Genomic DNA, 20455 nt, shown 5'->3' on the forward strand with positions numbered 1-20455 from the left:
GTGCAGGAGATTTTTACTACAGTCTATATAAAACCTACTAAAAACATTAATTAAAGTCTTTAAATTTTCATGGAATAGAAAGAAATAATAGCTTACTTTTTCTTATTACAAAAGCAATATATACTGTTAGAAATTTGGGGGAATACAGATCCATCACTCCCCCCAAAATTGAAAATTAAAGTCATCCATTATTCCAGCTTCCAAGATAACCACTGAAAATAATTTGGTGTTTCTAGAGTTTTCATATGTGGTGTGCACGTGTGCTCCGTCGTGTCTGATTCTTTGGGACTCCATGGACTGTAGACGACCAGGCTCCTCTGTGGAGTTTTCTAGGCAAGAATACTGGAGCAGGTTGCCATTTCTTTCTCCAGGGGAATCTTCCCCACCCAGAGATAGAATTAACATCTCTAGCATCTCCTGCATTGGCAGGTGGGTTCTCTACCAGTTGAGCCACTGGGAAAGCTCCATTATTTTCATATATATGTATGTAATGTAAATACATATAATACAGTCATAATATACATTGTACTGTCCCCTATGTTTTGCTAAATATGGCAATAATATTTTTATTGTTGTAAAATATTTTCTGTTTCATAGGGTACTCAACAATGTTTAATCAATTTGCTATTGAACATTTACTTTGTTTTTGGATTTTTTCCCCCTTATAAACAACATATAACATTGTGTATAAAAGTTACAGCTAAATTTCTGAATATATTAATTACAAAGAATACTATAACTAAATATTTATGTACATTAATAATTATTTCCTCTAGATAAATTCTTTAAATGGATAATTCCTGAGTCAGAAGATATGCAAAATTATGAGTGTTCTTAAAACAGAACAAAGCTACCATTTATTGAATGCTCACTAAGTGCCAAGTACATTACTATCTTGTCTCATCTCATCCTCACAGTAACTTTATCACCCCATTTTATGGGATGGAAAAGGAAGCTTAGGAGTCAAGTGATCTGCACGGGTGTATTTGACAACATCGGAGCTGCTCCCATAATCTGTGCAGCCAAGGGCTGCTGAGGCACCACCTGGAACTTCCTGTCTGATGGCTGGGTTCATGGTAAAGTGGAACTGCCAGAGAATTAGTGTCCTTGGAAGACAGAGGATAGGAATTCATGGGTAAATACACCAGGTCCCTTGTTCCTCTGTTGGGATAACTGATTGGTTTCCAGAGAGTGCCAGCAGGGCTGAGCTCCATTTGCCTCTGATGGCAACACACCTCTGTGGGCTCCTTCTTTTGTCGGATGCTCCTGCTGGTGGAACCTCTCCCAGACAAACAAGTTGTACTCCAATCCATGTCTCCAAGTCTGCGACTGGGGAACCCCAGTCAAAATGCCAAGATTCTAAGTCGAACAGCAGTGAAAAAATGTACACCAGGAACTCAAAGAACACTTTGGAAGCTCTGCAAAAACTATCTGAAAATGCATATTTGAGCAAGAACCATGAGACACATTCAGGTTGCAATCAAAAGCATTTTGTGACTGTTGTTCTACGTGATTTATAACTTAGCTGGTAAATAATCTTCCTGTAATGCAAGAGACCCTGGTTTGATTCCTGGATCAGGAAGATCCCCTGGAGAAGGGATAGGCTAATCCCTCCAGTATTCATGGGCTTCCCTGGTGGTTCAGACAGTAAAGAATCCGCCTGCAATGTGGGAGACCTGGGTTCAATCCCCGGGCTAGGAAGATCCCCTGGAGGAGGGCATGGCAACCCACTCCAGTATTCTTGCCTGGAGAATCCCCATGGATGAAGGAGCTTGGTGGGTGACAGTCCATGAGGTTGCAAAGAGTCGGACATGACTGAGCGACTAAGGACAGCACATACAGTCAAGTTAGCAACACTCTTTAGAGCAGGGCACACTACTGACCTGTGCATGTCCCCCTGATTGTTTTTAGTACATATTTTCCCCTCCTTTCTCCCTCCACCTTTTATTCCCTTTCCACTCAAAGGCCCTCTCTAATGTGTTGCTGAAGAGTTTCTCTGTGGAGTGGGGCTGGCACCACAGGGTAATCACACACTGACTCTCGCCCACCCCATCCCTCTAAACTGGACTCCACTTCTAAACATTGTTCCTGCTGTTTCACATCCTTGCCCACCTTTGATACAATTTGACTTTCTAATCTTTTGCCTCTAAGTCACACCACTAAGTAAAAGAATCTTAACCTTCTCCCTTGAAATGCTCAGTAATGAAAGCTGTTACACATATCTACGTAATCAACCCTTGATTATTCAAGAACTAAACATTATTTTCTGGGTTGGTTAGTTTTTTCACTGTCTTCCTTCTTTTTCTCTATCCCTGGCCATCAGTATTATCGTTTAGAAAAAAAAAAGGGTCAACAGAAGACATTCAGGAAAAAAACAGTGGTTTACTCTTCAGTGAGTTTACTTTATTAGTTATCAACTAAACTTTTACATGATTATTTAAGGATAAAGTTGAAATTACTGGGTAAAATAGTTTTTACATAGTTTTTAAGGATATAGTTTGAAAATTAAGAGTATAGTATTAATGCTATTTTTTAGAGTCTAGTATATGTTGCTATTATTGCACACTGGTGGTGGTGGTTTAGTCACTAAGTTGTGTCCAACTTGTGATCCCATAGACTGTAGCCCACCAGACTCCTCTGTCCATGGAATTTCCCAGGTAAGAATATTGGAGTGGGTTGCCATTTCCTTCTCCAGGGGACCACCCTGTCCCAGGGATCAAACCCAGGTCTCGTGCTTTGTAAATAGTCTCCTACATCATGGTCTCCTGCATTGCAGGCAAATTCTTTACTGACTGAACCATCAGCAGCATTAATTATACTGATAATTTTTAAAAATGCAGCAGTTACTTGAAGATCATGTAACTGTCTATACTACAGATAGATTTGAGAATACTTTGGATAAATTTTAAGATGTTGAATTATATTTTCTTTCTGAAGTTACCTTGCATGTTGTAGAGGAAATATATGCAGTTTGGCTCTGTCTATAATGATGAAGTCTGATGTGCACATGACTGTGGTTTAGCCCATCTAATCCTATAATCATCTCCAGGTCCTTGCAGGTGTGATGACTTCTTTGTGGGCCTCTGGATCCACATGTCCTAACAGCTGTGCTGTTGCCTCTAGGTCTGTCATACAATTAGTCTTGTGATGAACTATTCAGGTTGCTTTATTGCTCTAGAGAACATTTTCATATGCTAGGCCTTGAACTTTAAGGAGTCTACATACATTATGTTCCATATGTCACTGTTCGGGATAGTTGATTAGAGTCTCAATTTTCAGAGTCTTGAAGTTCATCCTCTTTAGAATGAACCAAATAAAAATAATTATCCTTCTCTTCATTTTCTCTCAAAACAGATATTAGAAATAAAAATTTCTAATATTATTTATTCAGGCACTATTTCTGAAAATGTGAATGAGTGGAAACAAAAATTTCAGCAGCTTTGTAACCAGCTACTCCTAGTGGTACTTTTTAATTTTTACAATAAATGACAATAATCACAAAGTTTTGGTTAAAGTAGTGTTCTATATCTCAAAGAAATTTAAAATGAGCTTTCACATTTTAAAAAAAAATCAATAAATTTTATAAAATTTTTTATTTATCAAATAAATTTCATTTTATCAGTGTTTATATTCATATAGGCCATGAACTTTATTTTTTGACATAAAGCATCTCTTCATTTTCATGAAAGTCTACAATTTGTAAATTTTGCCATACAGATTACTGTTTTTTAAAATACAAATTTCACTTTTTCTTGAGCCTTTAAGTTTTTCCATAATGCTTTTGTCACTTAAGTGACTAATACTGTTATTTATGTGAAAAATACCATCATGTAGTTATCATTTAAAATGAAAAACTACACAGGCAATTTTCCTAAGCTGTAATACCATAAAGAAAAAAAACTAGGAAAACTAAAAATAAAAAAAGGTTTAATGATAGTTAGCTCCCCATTAGAGGGAAATTTTAAAATTAAAATTTAATTTACTAAGATTTTAGTCTGCAGTCTTTGCTACAGAAATTTATACTAAATTGTTACTGTAAGGTTATTTGTTTTAATACTTTAGAAAGGTAGTGACTTTAAACAGAGAGGTTAAAAAAAAAAACAGAGAGGTAATAGCCACAAAATTATTAGTAAAACATGTTTTCATAATCTCCAAATTATTTAAAACACATTTGACACTTCTTATGTGTTTAAAATGTGCTTAAATTAAAACATTTTTAATGAACTATGTAAAATACTATTTCTTAATAAAGCTGTTTAAAGGTATTAAGATCAGAGGGCTAGTGCCTCAGCTGGTAAAGAACCTGCCTACAATGTGGGAGACCTGGGTTCGATCCCTGGGTTGGGAAGATCCCTTGAAGAAGGGAATGGCTACCCACTCCAGTATTCTGGCCTGGAGAATCCCATGGACTATACCGTCCATGGGGTCGCAAAAAGTCAGACACGACTGAGTGACTTTCACTTTCACTTCACTTTCAAATAAGATCAGATATGGACTACTTGCTTACACCACACTTGAAATTATTGCTTAATAATTTGGGGTAATGTAATGGTATGATTTGGAAATAAATCCATTTTTTAAAAAAATTAGGAAATATGACTTCCTTTTTTTTAAATTTTATTTTATTTTTAAATTTTACATAATTGTATTAGTTTTGCCAAATATCAAAATGAATCCGCCACAGGTATACATGTGTTCCCCATCCTGAACCCTCCTCCCTCCTCCCTCCCCATACCATCCCTCTGGGTCGTCCCAGTGCACTAGCCCCAAGTATCCAGTATCGTGCATCGAACCTGGACCGGCAACTCGTTTCTTACATGATATTTTACATGTTTCAAATATGACTTCCTTTATCAGTGTTTTTTCTAATCCAATGACCTTTCTTTTGCTTGTCAGACAATGGATATTTTGAACATTTCTCTTCTTAGCAAAAGGTACGAAATGAAAAGGAAGGAAGTTCTATTTGGATATTTTTTAAAAAATATATAAATTTATTTATTTTAATTGGAGGCAAATTACAATATTGTATTGGTTTTGCCATACATTGACATGAATCCGCCATGGGTATACATGAATTCCCTATCCTGAACCCCTCTCCCACCTCCCTCCCCATCCCATCCCTCTGGGTCATCCCAGTACACCAGCCCCGAGCACCCTGTATCATGCATCAAACCTGGACTGGTGATTCATTTCACATATGATAATACACATGTTTCAATGCCATTCTCCCAAATCATCCCACCCTCGCCCTCTCCCACAGAGTCCAAAAGACTGTTCTATACATCTGTGTCTCTTTTGCTGTCTCACATACAGGGTTATTGTTACCATCTTTCTAAATTCCATATATATGTGTTAGTATACTGCATTGGTGTTTTTCTTTCTGGCTTACTTCACTCTGTATAATAGGCTCTGGTTTCATCCACCTCATTAGAACTGATTCAAATGCATTCTTTCTAATGGCTGAGTAATATTCCATTGTGTATATGTACCACAGCTTTCTTATCCATTCGTCTGCTGATGGACATCTAGGTTGGTTCCATGTCCTGGCTATTATAAACAGTGCTGTGATGAACATTGGGGTACATGTGTCTCTTTCAATTTGGATACTGGTGGGGATGTGTGTCGAGGGGATATGGTCCTGAGTAGAGAGGAGTCTGCATGGCAACAACTGGGAGAGTGGGTATGGAACAGCTGCTCCTTTAGATTCTCAACAAGGAGACTGCCTGAGGTGGTCACAGGACAAAAAGATAAAGTGATGAAAACTTGGATGTCAAGCAGGCAAATGACTGCTGAACTCCTGAGCTTATACCTGACCTGTCTCAACACTGCATGGCGAGTCCGCTACAGCATATTTTCCAAGCTGGTGATGAACTACGCAGGGACCAAGAGGCTCGCTGGCTGCATGCAGCACTGTCTGCATGTTTTGCATAATTATGACCAGCAGCCCTCTGGGAGCAGGAGGTCATGACTTCCTCTGTGCCTGCATCTGAGCTCCCCTCTGACACTGAGGCTATTAGACAGGACAGAAGGGTCGCTTTTAGGTTATGATTTCTAAATTACAAGGGAAGATGACTTCTATTTAATGGGTAGTGAAGAGGTCTGATCTTTAAATAAAGAAATGACTTCAATTCCTTTTTTTAAGAAAGATAAATGCCTTTTCTATTGAAGGAAAAGTTATTAATAAATTAATATTTCCACAAAATGAAGGTCTATTATATTTGTATTATAAAAATATGCTATTACAAAGATAAATGTAAGCACTATGTAATTTACCTATGATACAACTAGTGAATTACAGTTAAGAAAAAAAAATAAGTACAAAGCAGACACTCTGGATGGATACTGAATATATTCACCTAGTATGCTACCCAGTAGAGGACTGTCTGAGCCACCAGGGAAGCCTAACACGCTAGAGTATTGTTGCTGTCACTGTTCAGTGCTAATTACATCACAATCTGTAGTGATAATGGTATCTCACATTTGAAACTGATGATAGTCTAAAGTGTAAACCTATGTTTTTTTCTTTTGATTTGCACAAAGAAACTGCCATTTGTAACCCTTATTTTACAAATAAAACCGAGCTTCCAAGAAGTTAAGTGACCAAGCTAAAGTTGGCAGCTCGAATGTGGCAGGACTAAGATCCATGTCTTCTAATTTGAACTCTCACCTACTCTTTCTATACCATAGCTACCTTCCATATAAAGACCAGTTCAAAACTTACTATTAGTTCAACTATTTAACCACTTGACAATTAGAGATATCACGTATATGTGGGATCTAAAAAAACGAAACAAATGAACTTATTTATGAAACAAAAATAATAAGACAAACATAGAAAACAAACTAATGAGTACCGAAAGGGAAAGGGGAGGGATGGATAAATTAGGAATTTGGCATTAATAGATATCCACTAACATATATAAAATAGATAACAAGAACCTGCTGTACAGCACAGGGAACTCTACTCAATATCTTGAAATAATCTATAATGGAAAAGAATCTGAAAAAGAACATATATATATATATATATATATATATATATATATATATATATAGTGGTTGTTCAGTCGCTAAGTCATGTCTGACTCTTTGTGACGCCATGAACTGTAGCACATGGGGCTTCCCTGTCCTTCACTATCTCTTGGAGTTCGCTCAAACTCCCATCCATTGAATCAGTGATGTCATCCAACCATCTCATTTTCTGCAGCCCCTTCTCCTCTTGCCCTCAATCTTTTCCATTATCGGGTCTTTTCCAGTGAATCAGCTCTTCCCATCAGGTGACCAAAGTATTGGAGCTTCAGCTTCAGCATTAGCCCTTTCAACAAATATTCATGGTTGATTTCCTTTACAATTTACTGGTTTGATCTCTTTGCTATCCAGAGCACTCTCAAGAGTCTTCTCCAACATCACAATTTAAAAGCGTCAATTCTTTGGCGCTCAGCCTTCTTTATGGTCCAACTCTTACATCCGTACATGACTACTGGAAAAACCATAGCTTTGACTAGACAGACCTTTGTCAGCAAAGTGATGTCTCTGCTTTTTAATATGCTGTCTAGGTTTGTCATAACTTTTCTTCCAGGGAGAAAGCATCTTTTAATTTTGTGACTGTGATCACCATCTGCAGTGATTTTGGAGCCCAAGAAAATAATCTCAGTTTCCACTTTTTCCCTTTCTATTTGCTATGAAGTGATGGGACCAGATGCCATGATCTTTTTTGAATGCTGAGTTTTAAGTCAGCTTTTTCACTCTCCTCTTTCACCCTCAACAAGAGGCTCTTTAGTTCCTCTTCACTTTCTGCCATTAGAGAGCATGAACTGCATATCTGAGGCTGTTTATATTTCTCCCAGAAACCTTGATTTCAGCTTGTGATTCATCCAGCCTTGCATTTCACATGATGTACTCTGCACAGTAGTTAAATAAGTAGGGTGACAATATACAGCTTTGTTGTATTCCTTTCCCAATTTCGAACCAGTTAGTTGTTCCATGTAAAGTTCTAATTGTTGCTTCTTCACCTGCATACAGGTTTCTCAGGAGGCAGGTAAGGTGGTCTGGTATTCCCATATCTTTAAGAATTTTCCAGTTTGTTGTGATCCACATAGTCAAAGGATTTAGTGTAGTCAATGAAGCAGAAGTAGATGTTTTCCTGGAATTACCTTTCTTTTTCTGGTAACAGTTCATTGTATATACATTCCACATCTTCTTTATCTGTTCCTCTGTCGACAAACATTTAGATTGCTTCCATGTGATTCAGTTCAGTTTAGTCGCTCAGTCGTGTCTGACTCTTTGCGACCCCATGAATCACAGCACGCCAGGCCTCCATGTCCATCACCAACTCCCGGAGTTCACCCAGACTCACGTCCATCAAGTCAGCAATACCATCCAGCCATCTCATCCTCTGTCTTCCCCTTCTCCTCCTGCCCCCAATCCCTTCCAGCATCAGAGTCTTTTCCAATGAGTCAACTCTTTGCATGAGGTGGCCAAAGTACTGGAGTTTCAGCTTTAGCATCATTCCTTCCAAAGAAATCCCAGGGCTGATCTCCTTCAGAATGGACTGGTTGAATCTCCTTGCAGTCTGGGACTCTCAAGAGTCTTCTCCAACACCACAGTTCAAAAGCATCAATTCTTCAGTGCTCAGCCTTCTTCACAGTCCAACTCTCACATCCATACATGACCACTGGAAAAACCATAGCCTTGATTAGATGGACCTTTGTTGGCAAAGTAATGTCTCTGCTTTTCAATATGCTGTCTAGGTTGGTCATAACTTTCCTTCCAAGGAGTAAGCGTCTTTTAATTTCATGGCTGCAGTCACCATCTGCAGTGATTTTGGAGCCCAACAAAATAAAGTCAGCCAGTGTTTCCACTGTTTCCCCATCTATTTGCTATGAAGTGATGGGACCAGATGCCATGATCTTAGTTTTCTGAATGTTGAGCTTTAAGCCAACTTTTTCACTCTCCTCTTTCACTTTCATCAAGAGGCTCTTTAGTTCTTCACTTTCTGCCATAAGGGTGGTGTCATCTGCATATCTGAGGTTATTGATATTTCTCCCGGCAATCTTGATTCCAGCTTGTGCTTCCTCCAGCCAAGCGTTTCTCATGATGTACTCTAGAAATAGGTTCTGCTTAATAATGGGAAATAACTAAATAATGGGAAATACCTCAATGAATGTACTGAAGACTGATCTAAGTTGATGTTCCTAAGATTAGGAAGTGGAATGGAGTATTTACAGAGAAAGAAAATTCATGCACAAAAACAATTTATTTAGATAGGACCATCCTTTTTCTTAAAATAACTTTATGGTTGCAATGTTTGATTGTAGGAGCTGGGCCAAATTTGCAAAAGGTCTTGACTGTGATTTTTGGTAAAATATTTTCCTCTTTGAAATCTTAGGACTTCATAAGATACATTATTTTCTAAAGTTAAGAATTTACTCAACTTGGAAATTTTCAGGTGGACATTGACTATGGTTGAAGGGAATTACTACTTCTTTCCTCGGCACCTGATGTACATTGGTAGCTTTCTTCTCTTTTAAATATCAGGGTCTCTGTGACCTTCTGCACAGGTTTATTATAGGAACCATTGCTTGTCTTTACCAAATGGACTTTCCCCATTAGTAGGTACTTTAGCTCTAAAAAAAATCCATTATTTGTTTTTAGTTTAGTGCTAACTCATAATTCAATAAAGAATGCTTTGTCAGCAAGGAATGGATGGCCAAACCTCACTCATATACTTGTCAATATATTTTTCTATTACATGTATTGCTGCTGCTGCTGTTAAGTCGCTTCAGTCGTGTCTGACTCTGTGCGACCCCATAGAGGGCAGCCCACCAGGCTCCCCCGTCCCTGGGATTCTCCAGGCAAGAATACTGGAGGGTGTTGCCATTTCCTTCTCTAATGCATGCATGCATGCTAAGTCACTTCAGTCGTGTCTGACTCTGTGCAACCCTATGCACGGCAGCTCATCAGACTCCTCCATCCACAGGATTCTCTAGGCAAGAATACTGGAGTGGGTTGCCATTTCCTTCTCCAATTACATGCAAAATCATTTATTAATAAATTAAAGCCTTCAAATCGAGATCAAAATTAGCAAAATTTCAGAGTCCCTTCTGTTTCACATCATGAGAACAATTAATTAGGGATAGTTACGTGTGACAGGTTTTTCTAAATCAAGATTCTTTGGGAAAAAAAAAATCACATAAAAATCCTTAAACAGATGGACAACATTTTGGAAAGGAGAAGAAATTTATGAGAGATAGTAGTTGAATATAGGGGCAAGATACTGAAAAGCTGAAAATATTCCAACATAAATTAAAAATACAAGTGAGAGAATAAAAAGAGTGTATGGAGTTGATGGTAAGAATTAATGACAGACTGAATATAAGAAGGCAAAGGCTGAAACCAACGGAGCACTTTCTCAGCGTGAGGATGATCAGATCCAGTGCCTAGCATGATGTCTCTGTCACAAGGTGCTCAGTAAACAACTGTGAGTGAATTAAGGAGATCATGTCACCAGCCTCATCCAAGTCATCAAATATTCCACACTGCCTAAAAAATGAGCTTCACATTCCCCAGCAGAGCATTTAAGACTCTCCAATCCTCCAACACATTAAAAAAATATCATCTTGGAATTAGAATGAATTTCTAATTTAAAAAAAAAAAAACTGTATTTGGAATGAGTAGTCTTTCTAAGAGGAGAAGGCAATGGCACCCCACTCCAGTACTCTTGCCTGGAAAATCCCATGGATGGAGGAGCCTGGTAGGCTGCAGTCCATGGGGTTGCTAAGAGTCAGACACGACTGAGCGACGTGACTTTCACTTTTCACTTTCATGCATTGGAGAAGGAAATGGCAACCCACTCCAGTGTTCTTGCCTGGAGAATCCCAGGGACGGGGGAGCCTGGTGGGCTGCCGTCTCTGGGGTCGCACGGAGTTGGACACGACTGAAGCGACTTAGCAGCAGCAGCAGCAGTCTTTCTAAGAATGTCCAGAAATCATACAAGAAGAAATTGATAAATTTGGCCACATACATATCTAAAAGCTCGGGATGGAAGAATTTCATAATAAGGTGAAAAAAAAAAACAACAAAACAATGGCCTGTACTTATGGCTGATTCACCTTGTTGTATGGCAAAAACTAACACAACATTGTAAAGAAATTATCCTCCAATTAATAAAAAAAAAAACACCTTAAAAAATGGCCTGGAAAAACATTCACAACACATATTAACTATATGTCTAAATTCTTAAAATACAAATAGCTCCTGAGAAAGCAGGCACTTTCACTGATTGTTATTGTTGTATGACTACAAACTTGTGAAGTGCCTTTGAAGTGAAGATCAGAAATAAAAATAAATTCATTTTTATTTTTATTTTATTTTATTTATTTATTTTTTTATTTTTCAGCACTTTATTTATTTTTTTTTATTTGATAAATTTAACGCCTTTTATTGCCATACCTCATTTTACTGTGCTTTGCTTTAGTGAACTTTATAGATACATACATGTTTTTTTTTTTTTTCCTTGTTAATTTTCTGTTTAGTTGATCTATCCATAAGTGTGAGTGGGGTATTAAAGTCTCCCACTATTATTGTGTTATTGTTAATTTCTCCTTTCATACTTGTTAGGATTTGTCTTACATACTGCGGTGCTCCCATGTTGGGTGGATATATATTTATAATTGTTATATCTTCTTCTTGGATTGATCCTTTGATCATTATGTAGTGACCTTCTTTGTCTCTTTTCACAGCCTTTGTTTTAAAGTCTAATTTATCTGATACGAGTATTGTGACTCCTGCTTTCTTTTGGTCCCAATTTGCATGGAAAATCTTTTTCCAGCCCTTCACTTTCAGTCTGTATGTGTCCCCTGTTTTGAGGTGGGTCTCTTGTAGACAACATATATAGGGGTCTTGTTTTTGTATCCATTCAGCCAGTCTTTGTCTTTTGGTTGGGGCATTCAACCCATTTACGTTTAAGGTAATTACTAATAAGTATGATCCCGTTGCCATTTACTTTATTGTTTTGGGTTCGAGTTTATACACCATTTTTGTGTTTCCTGTCTAGAGAATATCCTTTAGTATTTGTTGGAGAGCTGGTTTGGTGGTGCAGAATTCTCTCAGCTTTTGCTTGTCTGAAAAGCTTTTGATTTCTCCTTCATACTTGAATGAGATCCTTGCTGGATACAATAATCTGGGCTGTAGGTTATTTTCTTTCATCATTTTAAGTATGTCTTGCCATTCCCTCCTGGCTTGAAGAGTTTCTATTGAAAGATCAGCTGTTATCCTTATGGGAATTCCCTTGTGTGTTATTTGTTGTTTTTCCCTTGCTGCTTTTAATATTTGTTCTTTGTGTTTGATCTTTGTTAATTTGATTAATATGTGTCTTGGGGTGTTTCTCCTTGGGTTTATCCTGTTTGGGACTCTCTGGGTTTCTTGGACTTGGGTGATTATTTCCTTCCCCATTTTAGGGAAGTTTTCAACTATTATCTCCTCAAGTATTTTCTCATGGTCTTTCTTTTTGTCTTCTTCTTCTGGAACCCCTATGATTCGAATGTTGTAGCGTTTAATATTGTCCTGGAGGTCTCTGAGATTGTCCTCATTTCTTTTAATTCGTTTTTCTTTTATCCTCTCTGATTCATTTATTTCTACCATTCTATCTTCTAATTCACTAATCCTATCTTCTGCCTCTGTTATTCTACTATTTATTGCCTCCAGAGTGTTTTTAATTTCATTTATTGCATTATTCATTATATATTGACTCTTTTTTATTTCTTCTAGGTCCTTGTTAAACCTTTCTTGCATCTTCTCAATCCTCGTCTCCAGGCTATTTATCTGTGATTCCATTTTAATTTCAAGATTTTGGATCAATTTCACTATCATTATTTGGAATTCTTTATCAGGTAGATTCCCTATCTCTTCCTCTTTTGTTTGGTTTGGTGGGCATTTATCCTGTTCCTTTATCTGCTGGGTATTCCTCTGTCTCTTCATCTTGTTTAAATTGCTGAGCTTGGGAGTCTTTTCTGTATTCTGGTAGTTTGTGGAGTTCTCTTTATTGTGGCGTTTCCTCGCTGTGTGTGGGTATGTAGAGGTGGCTTGTCAAGGTTTCCTGGTTAGGGAAGCTTGTGTCGGTGTTCTGGTGGGTGGAGCTGTATTTCTTCTCTTTGTTCAGTCGCGCTATGGGGAGGGAGGGAGGGATGCTGCAAACAAATGACACTGGCATGCGCTCGCAGTGCCTCAGCCACACTGGGTCTGCCCCCGCTCACGGCGCGTGTAGCCTCCCTGCCCACACTGCTCAGGCTCTAGGTTGTTCCGCCGGGAACAATCCGAGGCTGGCCCTGGGTTGCATGCACCTCCCAGGTCCAAGCCGCTCAGGTTCAGGCACTCAGGTAGTCCTCAGAGGCGCAGACTCAGTTGGGGCTGCGTTTTGTGCTCTTCCCAGGTCCGAGCAGCTCAGGTGATGAGGTGTTTGGCGAGCGCCAATGCTGCGACTTATCGCCTCCCCGCCACTCGGTTATCTGGGTATAAAACCGGCGCACCTTCTCAGGCAGATGTTAACCGTCCAGACCCCCAAGAAGTTTTAGTTAGCAAAGAAGCCAGTTTTATAGATAATGTCTCTCTGGGGCTGCGATTGCCCCCTTCCGGCTCTGGCTGTCTGTCACCGGAGGGGGAAGGTTTGCAGCCGGCTACCTCTGTTTAGTCCTTTGTTCCGTGCGCGGGCTGGTGGTGTCTTAAGTTAGGGCTGGCTTTTCGCATGGTAGATATCCCACAGTCTGGTTTGCTAGCCCAAATTATTTCGCTCAGATAGTGCTCAGGGTATTCAGGCCAAATTCTTACTCTCAGCGATGCAGCCCGCGCCGCGCCTCCCTGCCCAGCCCCCGCTTGCTAATGGGGGATGCAGGCGTCTGCACTGCTTCTCCGCTGGAGGAGTTACCGTAGGGCTCGCGATCTGCGAGTTTTAATTGTTTATTTATTTTTTCTCCCTGTTATGTTGCCCTCTGTGCTTCCAAAGCTCGGCACAGATTCGGCAGTGAGAAGGTTTCCTGGTGTTTGGAAACTTCTCTCTTTTTAAGACTCCCTTCCCGGGACGGAACTCCGTCCCTCCCTCTTTTGTCTCTTTTATTGTCTTTAATATTTTTTCCTACCTCCTTTCGAGGAGTTGGGTTGCTTTTCTGGGTGCCTGATGTCCTCTGCTGGCATTCAGAAGTTGTTTTGTGGAATTTACTCGACGTTTAAATGCTCTTTTGATGAAGTTGTGGGGGAGAAAGTGTTTTCCCCGTCCTACTCCTCCGCCATCTTGACGCCTTCCCCCAAATTCATTTTTAAATTCACCTTCTCTCTGACTCAGCATTTCCACCTGTAGGAATTTACCCTGTAGATCATCTCTCACTTCAGCACAAAGCTGTTCACTGCTATACTCTATGTGACAAAAACTGATTGGTGGGAATGCAAACTGGCACAGTTGCTATAGAGAACAGTGTGGAGATTCCTTAAAAAACTGGAAACAGACCTGTCATATGACCCAGCAATCCCAGTGCTGGGCATACACACTGAGGAAACCAGAATTGAAAGAGACACGTGTACCTCAGTGTTCACTGCAGCACTGTTTACAATAGCCAGGACATGGAAGCAACCCAGATGCCCACCGACAGACAAATGGATAAGGAAGTTGTGTACATATACACAATCAAATGTTATTTAGCTATAAAAAAGAACACATTTGAGTCAGTTCTAACCAGACGGATGAAACTGGAGCCTATTATACAGAGTGAAGTAAGCCAGAAAGAACAACACCAATATAGTATACTAACGCATATATATGGAATTTAGAAAGATGGTAATGATAACCCTGTAAGCGAGACAGCAAAAGAGACACAGATGTATAGAACAGTCTTTTGGACTCTGTGGGAGAGGGCGAGGGTGGGATGATTTGGGAGAATGGCATTGAAACATGTATAATATCATATATGAAACGAATCACCAGTCCAGGTTTGATGCATGATACTGGTTGCTTGGGGCTGGTGCACTGGGACGACCCAGAGGGATGGTATGGGGAGGGAGGAGGGCCGGGGGTTCAGGATGGGGAACACGTGTACACCCGTGGCGGATTCATGCTGATGTATGGCAAAACCAATACAATATTGTAAAGTAATTAACCTGTAATTAACATAAATAAATTTGTATTAAAAAAAAGAAACAGCAATACAGTATATTAAAGCAATATTTATGGAATTTACAAAGATGGTAACAACAATTCTATATGGAAGGCAGCAAAAGAGACATAGATGTAAAGAACAGACTTATGGACTCTGTGGGAGAAGGCAAGGGTGAGATGATATGAGAGAATAGCATTGAAACATGTATATTACCATGTGTAAAACAGATGACCAGTGCAAGTTTGATGCATGAAGAAGGGCACTCAAAGCCGGTAGGTGCTCTGGGCCACCCTAGAGGGATGGGGTGGAGAGGGAGGTGGGAGACGGGTTCAGAACAGGAGGACACATGTGCACCCGTGACTGATTCATGTCGATGTATGGCAAAAAGCACTACAATACTGTAAAGTAAGTAAAATAAATACATAAATTTTTTTTTAAAGGAAAAAAAAAAACCTGCTTGGAGATAACCTAAATGCCCACCAACAGGAGATGGTTAAATCCCTTATAGTATAGCTATATCATGGGGCACCATGCTATGCTATGCTAAGTCACTTCAGTCGTGTTCGACTCTGTGCGACCCCATAGACGGCAGCCCACCAGGCTCCCCCATCCCTGGGATTCTCCAGACAAGAACGCTGGAGTGGGTTGCCATTTCCTTCTCCAATGCATGAAAGTGAAAAGTGAAAGTCAAGTCGCTCACCATGAGTCCTTTTTAAAATGAGACCTGTCTAGATATGCATTAGTATGGAGGAAGTTAATTCAGGAGGCAGAACAGTGTGTATAAAAACTCACTGTTTTGTAAACAACCAAATGGATACACATATATGTGTACTTATATGCCAGGCATACACATGAAAATTTTTGGCAGGATAAACCAGGAACTTGTAACTATAATTGTCTTTGAGAAAACTGTGAGACTGAGTATAGGGGCAGAAGGAAGATTCATCTTCACTGTAAACTCTATGGAATTGTTTGAATTTATTTTGCCATGCACTTGCCATGTGATGAGGCAGGGGGGAATATCTTTAAGCCAGTTTTCACTTAATTTTCCAACTTGATCTCCTACTGTATCCTACCTTGCACATAACAATTCAGTGCTTCTCAAACCTTCTCAAACGTTCATGTTGAGTGTGTGTGAATGAGCGTGTGTCTAATATTCCATTATCCATGACGTTCATACTTTCTGCCTGTAGATATCCTACCCCTCAAAAGTTCTTCTGTGCAACCCTCTTGATTTTCAGTATTGGAACTAAATACATACTTATCTCTGAATTCAGAAAACCCCTGTCCATCCTTCTTTGAATTATAGTTGTTTACAAGTTGGTCACCCTCATTAAATTAGCTCCTAAAGGGAAATGTGCATCTTGTCGGCTTCTGTGCTCCTGAAAGTATCTGGAACACAACAGCCTTGCTGAATGCATGTCATTAACGAAAAAATATTAAGCAGAAGAGTCAACTAGGAAAACCCAAGTTTCCTATGATGACCCAATTTTAAGGATGATAAAGAATATATCTAGCTCAATTACAGGAATGCTACATAGCATGAATATCTAAAAGAGCCAGTAAGAGCTCCTTAAAGTTGAAAATAAAGCTAATACTCCATGTCAAATAGGGCTATTACCTGAGATGTAAACAAAATTAAATATGAAGGCACACTTGAAATGTATTAGAGGTAAGAGAAGAATGGGAGAAAAATTATTTCTGTTATAGAAAAGATAACTTTTGACATTTTTTTGTGTGTCAAACACCCCAAGCCTGACATAAAATAGACAAAAAGTGATTTTTATCATGAAACAGGCTGATTCTCAGATTGGGACTAGCGATGCCTTCCCCACTTGGTGCCCTCTCCCCTAACTCCCACCTACGAAAAGTCCACAACAATGGAATTCAATCTGTTCCTTGTTAACCACCATCTTTTCGAAGAAAAATGTCCCAAACCACAAGTTTACTGTAATTTTTTTACTGTATACGTTTTGCTGTAATTTAAATCCACTTCCTCTTGTCCTTGGTGCTATGGGAGTGGGGGGCCCCATTATTTGATATATTTAACTTCATCAGTAAAACCAATTTTTAATGCTTCTAGAATAGCTATTCTGCTTTAGTCTCTATAAACAGGTACATTTACATCAGGCCCATCTCATTCCTGTTGGCCTTATAACAACATACAATAAAACAAATATAATAAAATAAAAAGTGGCAGTGATGAAAAGTCTCCTTGAACTTACTGCTAATGCTGTTTCATACTCTCCAGCAGCCAAGTGCGCTAAGCCCAAGTAATAGGAAGCCTCTCCTTCCATCTTTTTGTCATTTCCTAAAACAAAAATGTAGAAAAAATATTATGGTATTGAAGAAACTGGCTTATTACCACAGAGTCTCTGCTTTTCAAGACAGTGGAAAGTTATTATAACAAAGTATACAGATTTATATCAACAACCCCTGAAGCCTAGCTGTGTACTGATCAAAAAGGCTGACATTAATATAATTTACCTGGGTCACAGATGTCAGAGTAAGGTGTGTTAGCAATATAATTATGATGAGGTTCCTCTGTGTACAAAATCCGGTCTTAGCATTTTGACAGCCCTATATGATTTCTATACCGGTCACCCATGTAAGGGCTTCCCACTTGGGGTTAGAGGTAAGGAACCTGCCTACCAGTGCAGGAGACATAAGAGGCACGGGTTTGATCCGTGGGTCGGGAAGATCCCCTGGAGGAGGGCATGCAACCCACCCCAGTATTTTTGCTTGGAGAATCCCATCGACACAGGTTTCTGGCAGTCCATAGGGTCGCCAAGAGTCAGACATGACTTAGTATGCATGCACCACCATGTAAAACCTACAGCCATTCCCTATAGCTGTGACTACATACATGAAATAATTGATAAAGAGCATCAGCCTTACTTGGTGCATAAATACACATACACACACAGACTGGCATTCAGCTAAGTCTCCAGTAGGGCAGATAATTAGCAAATTAAGGAATTATTGCCTTGACTAGGTTTAGCTGGAAAGTTATTGCTTAAAACTTGGGTAAGAATGCCAGAGCTTGGTTTCTTGGTATAAAGTTCCATGCATATTTTGAAACCCAAACACATTTTCCCTTGCTAGTGACTGGTAAATGCTTTTCACCATCTTTTCACAAGGAATTTAGCCTAAATTTTGTAAGATGTGCTTTATTCCAGGCATTATCAAATTTTTCTTCTCAAAATATATAAACATGTAACATGTGCTTCAATAAGACATACATCACACTGTCTAATAAATAAATAATTTACTAACATTTAATGTACAAAATTTAACATGTAAATCTAATATACTTGCAAGAACCACAGGAGGTTCTTATTTTAAAAAATAATACTATTCTCTTTTACTTTTGGAAGTCTTTGCCTTTTAATGTTATCTGACTCCTGGGTGATGCAAATGCTGACAGATCTACCCTCATTTTTTATCTTTGGAAAGTAAAGATCCTTAGGTTTCTGCACTCTGCATTCCCACCATGATGGATTTCCACAGGAGCTAGCAATTCTCTGCTCAGCACTCACTGAATTACCTCTTGTGAAGCAGTGGCTCAACTGGAAGACTGCAAGGAAACAGGACAGCAAATGCCACTGACAGTATATTTTTTCTTCTCTGACAATTTCATCAGTTGCAGAGAATTATACCCTCAAGATCTCACTTCAGCAGAGCTGATGATGCTAGTGATTCAGTCTGGGAAATTTGAACTCATAATTCAGCTGGGTCCTCACTTTTTCTCTGCTATAGGCTTACGACTGCTGGGGAGAAAGGTGGGACTAGGGAAGGAAAAGAAGGGGTAGAAGGAAGAGACTATGGTGGGAAGTTGCCTCTTCGATAATTAAAGGTTGATTACTTGAGACGTGTACTTGCTGCGTTAAATGGTGTAAAGCAGTGACAACTGCATGTTTGCATACAGGATCATTATTTGCATTAAACTTTATGTAAAAAGCAACCCACAAAAGTAGAAAAAAAATCTATTCCTGTAGACAGAAAGATTTTGAAATAGCTAATTGAAATAGATCACACCAAATAATAGTAGGGTTTAAGTATAAGAACTTCCTGTTTACTAACTGAGACAAAGTTAAGATAAACTGAAAGTAATAAAATAATGAAGGAAAACGTATTACAGTTGAGTGACACACTCAACAGTGACATACAAAAAAAAGTGTCAAATATTATTTATATTGTGTTGTTTACCTGAGTGGGTTAAATTTATATTAGCCATGCTATCCAAGTCAATAGTCATTTATCTTAAAGAAATTAATACGTTTTTATTTTCAAAACTAAACTGCTCATTCTTACACTAGTATGTTTACTAGAGAATCCAAAGAGGAAGTCATCCCAGGTAGAATAATGGACAGAGACAATGTTCTTGGGAGTAACTCAAATGTTTTACTAAAATGTGCCCTAAACCTTCCTTTTGTTATTTGGCTAACACATATTCACTCATTCATTTATTCAGTGCTTATTTGTTAGGACCATCCTATACAAGGTAGAAGGGGGCAACAGGGAATGAGGTGGTTGGATGGCATCATGGACTCAATGGACATGAGTTTGAGCAAACTCTAGGAGATAGTGAAAGACAGGGAAGCCTGGCGTGCTGCAGTCCACAGGGTCGCAAAGAGTCAGACACAACTTAGTGACTGAAAACCAAATACCGGGCACAACTCTCAGCACTTGCAATCCATCAGTACATTAACCAGACAGATCCCCTGTCCTTGGGGAGTTTATATTTTAGAGAAATAAAAGGAAAAGACAGAAAATTGAAAATAAGCATAATAAATTATATGGTAAGTTTCAGACTGATAAGTATTTTGGGGAAAAAATTAAGAAGGTTAAGGGGATTTGAGAATGCTAAGTAGGGGTACAAACATATTAAATACAGTTGTAAGGGTAGTAGATATCACTGAGGAGATGGTATCCACAAGAAAATGAAATTAAAGATAACAGAAAAATTTGAGAAACTCAGAACTATGTGGAAATTAAACATGCTTCTAAATAATCATTGGATCAAAGAAGAAATGAAAAGGCAAACTAGAAAATACTTTGAGATGAATGAAAATGAAAATACAAAACCCCCAAACTCGTGGGATTCAGCTAAAGTGAGCATAGAGGGACATGTACAGCTATAAATGCCTGTTTTTTAAAAAAGGAAGCATCATTTCACTTTATAAAAGTAGACAAAGAATAACTAATTTAACTTAAAGCAAACAGAAGGAAATAATATAGAGAGGAAATAAGTGAAATAGAGAATAGAAAAAAAAGAGGTTATCAACAAAACCAAAAGTTGGTTCATTGAA

At 38.8% G+C, this 20455-nt stretch overlaps 1 protein-coding gene across 3 annotated transcripts in view; it reads right to left on the minus strand.

Annotated features, from left to right (window-relative positions):
- Positions 1–20455, minus strand: part of TTC29 (tetratricopeptide repeat domain 29) — a 273501-nt gene that overhangs the window by 167023 nt on the left and 86023 nt on the right. For all 3 annotated transcript variants that reach the window (XM_027513394.1, XM_027513395.1, XM_027513393.1), the window contains one exon: positions 17369–17454. In XM_027513394.1, the coding sequence (XP_027369195.1) occupies positions 17369–17454 (86 nt within the window). The remainder of the gene's footprint in view (positions 1–17368; positions 17455–20455) is intronic.

The sequence above is a fragment of the Bos indicus x Bos taurus genome, chromosome 17 (genome assembly GCF_003369695.1).
Source record: "Bos indicus x Bos taurus breed Angus x Brahman F1 hybrid chromosome 17, Bos_hybrid_MaternalHap_v2.0, whole genome shotgun sequence".
In the NCBI taxonomy this organism is placed as follows: Eukaryota; Metazoa; Chordata; class Mammalia; order Artiodactyla; family Bovidae; genus Bos; species Bos indicus x Bos taurus.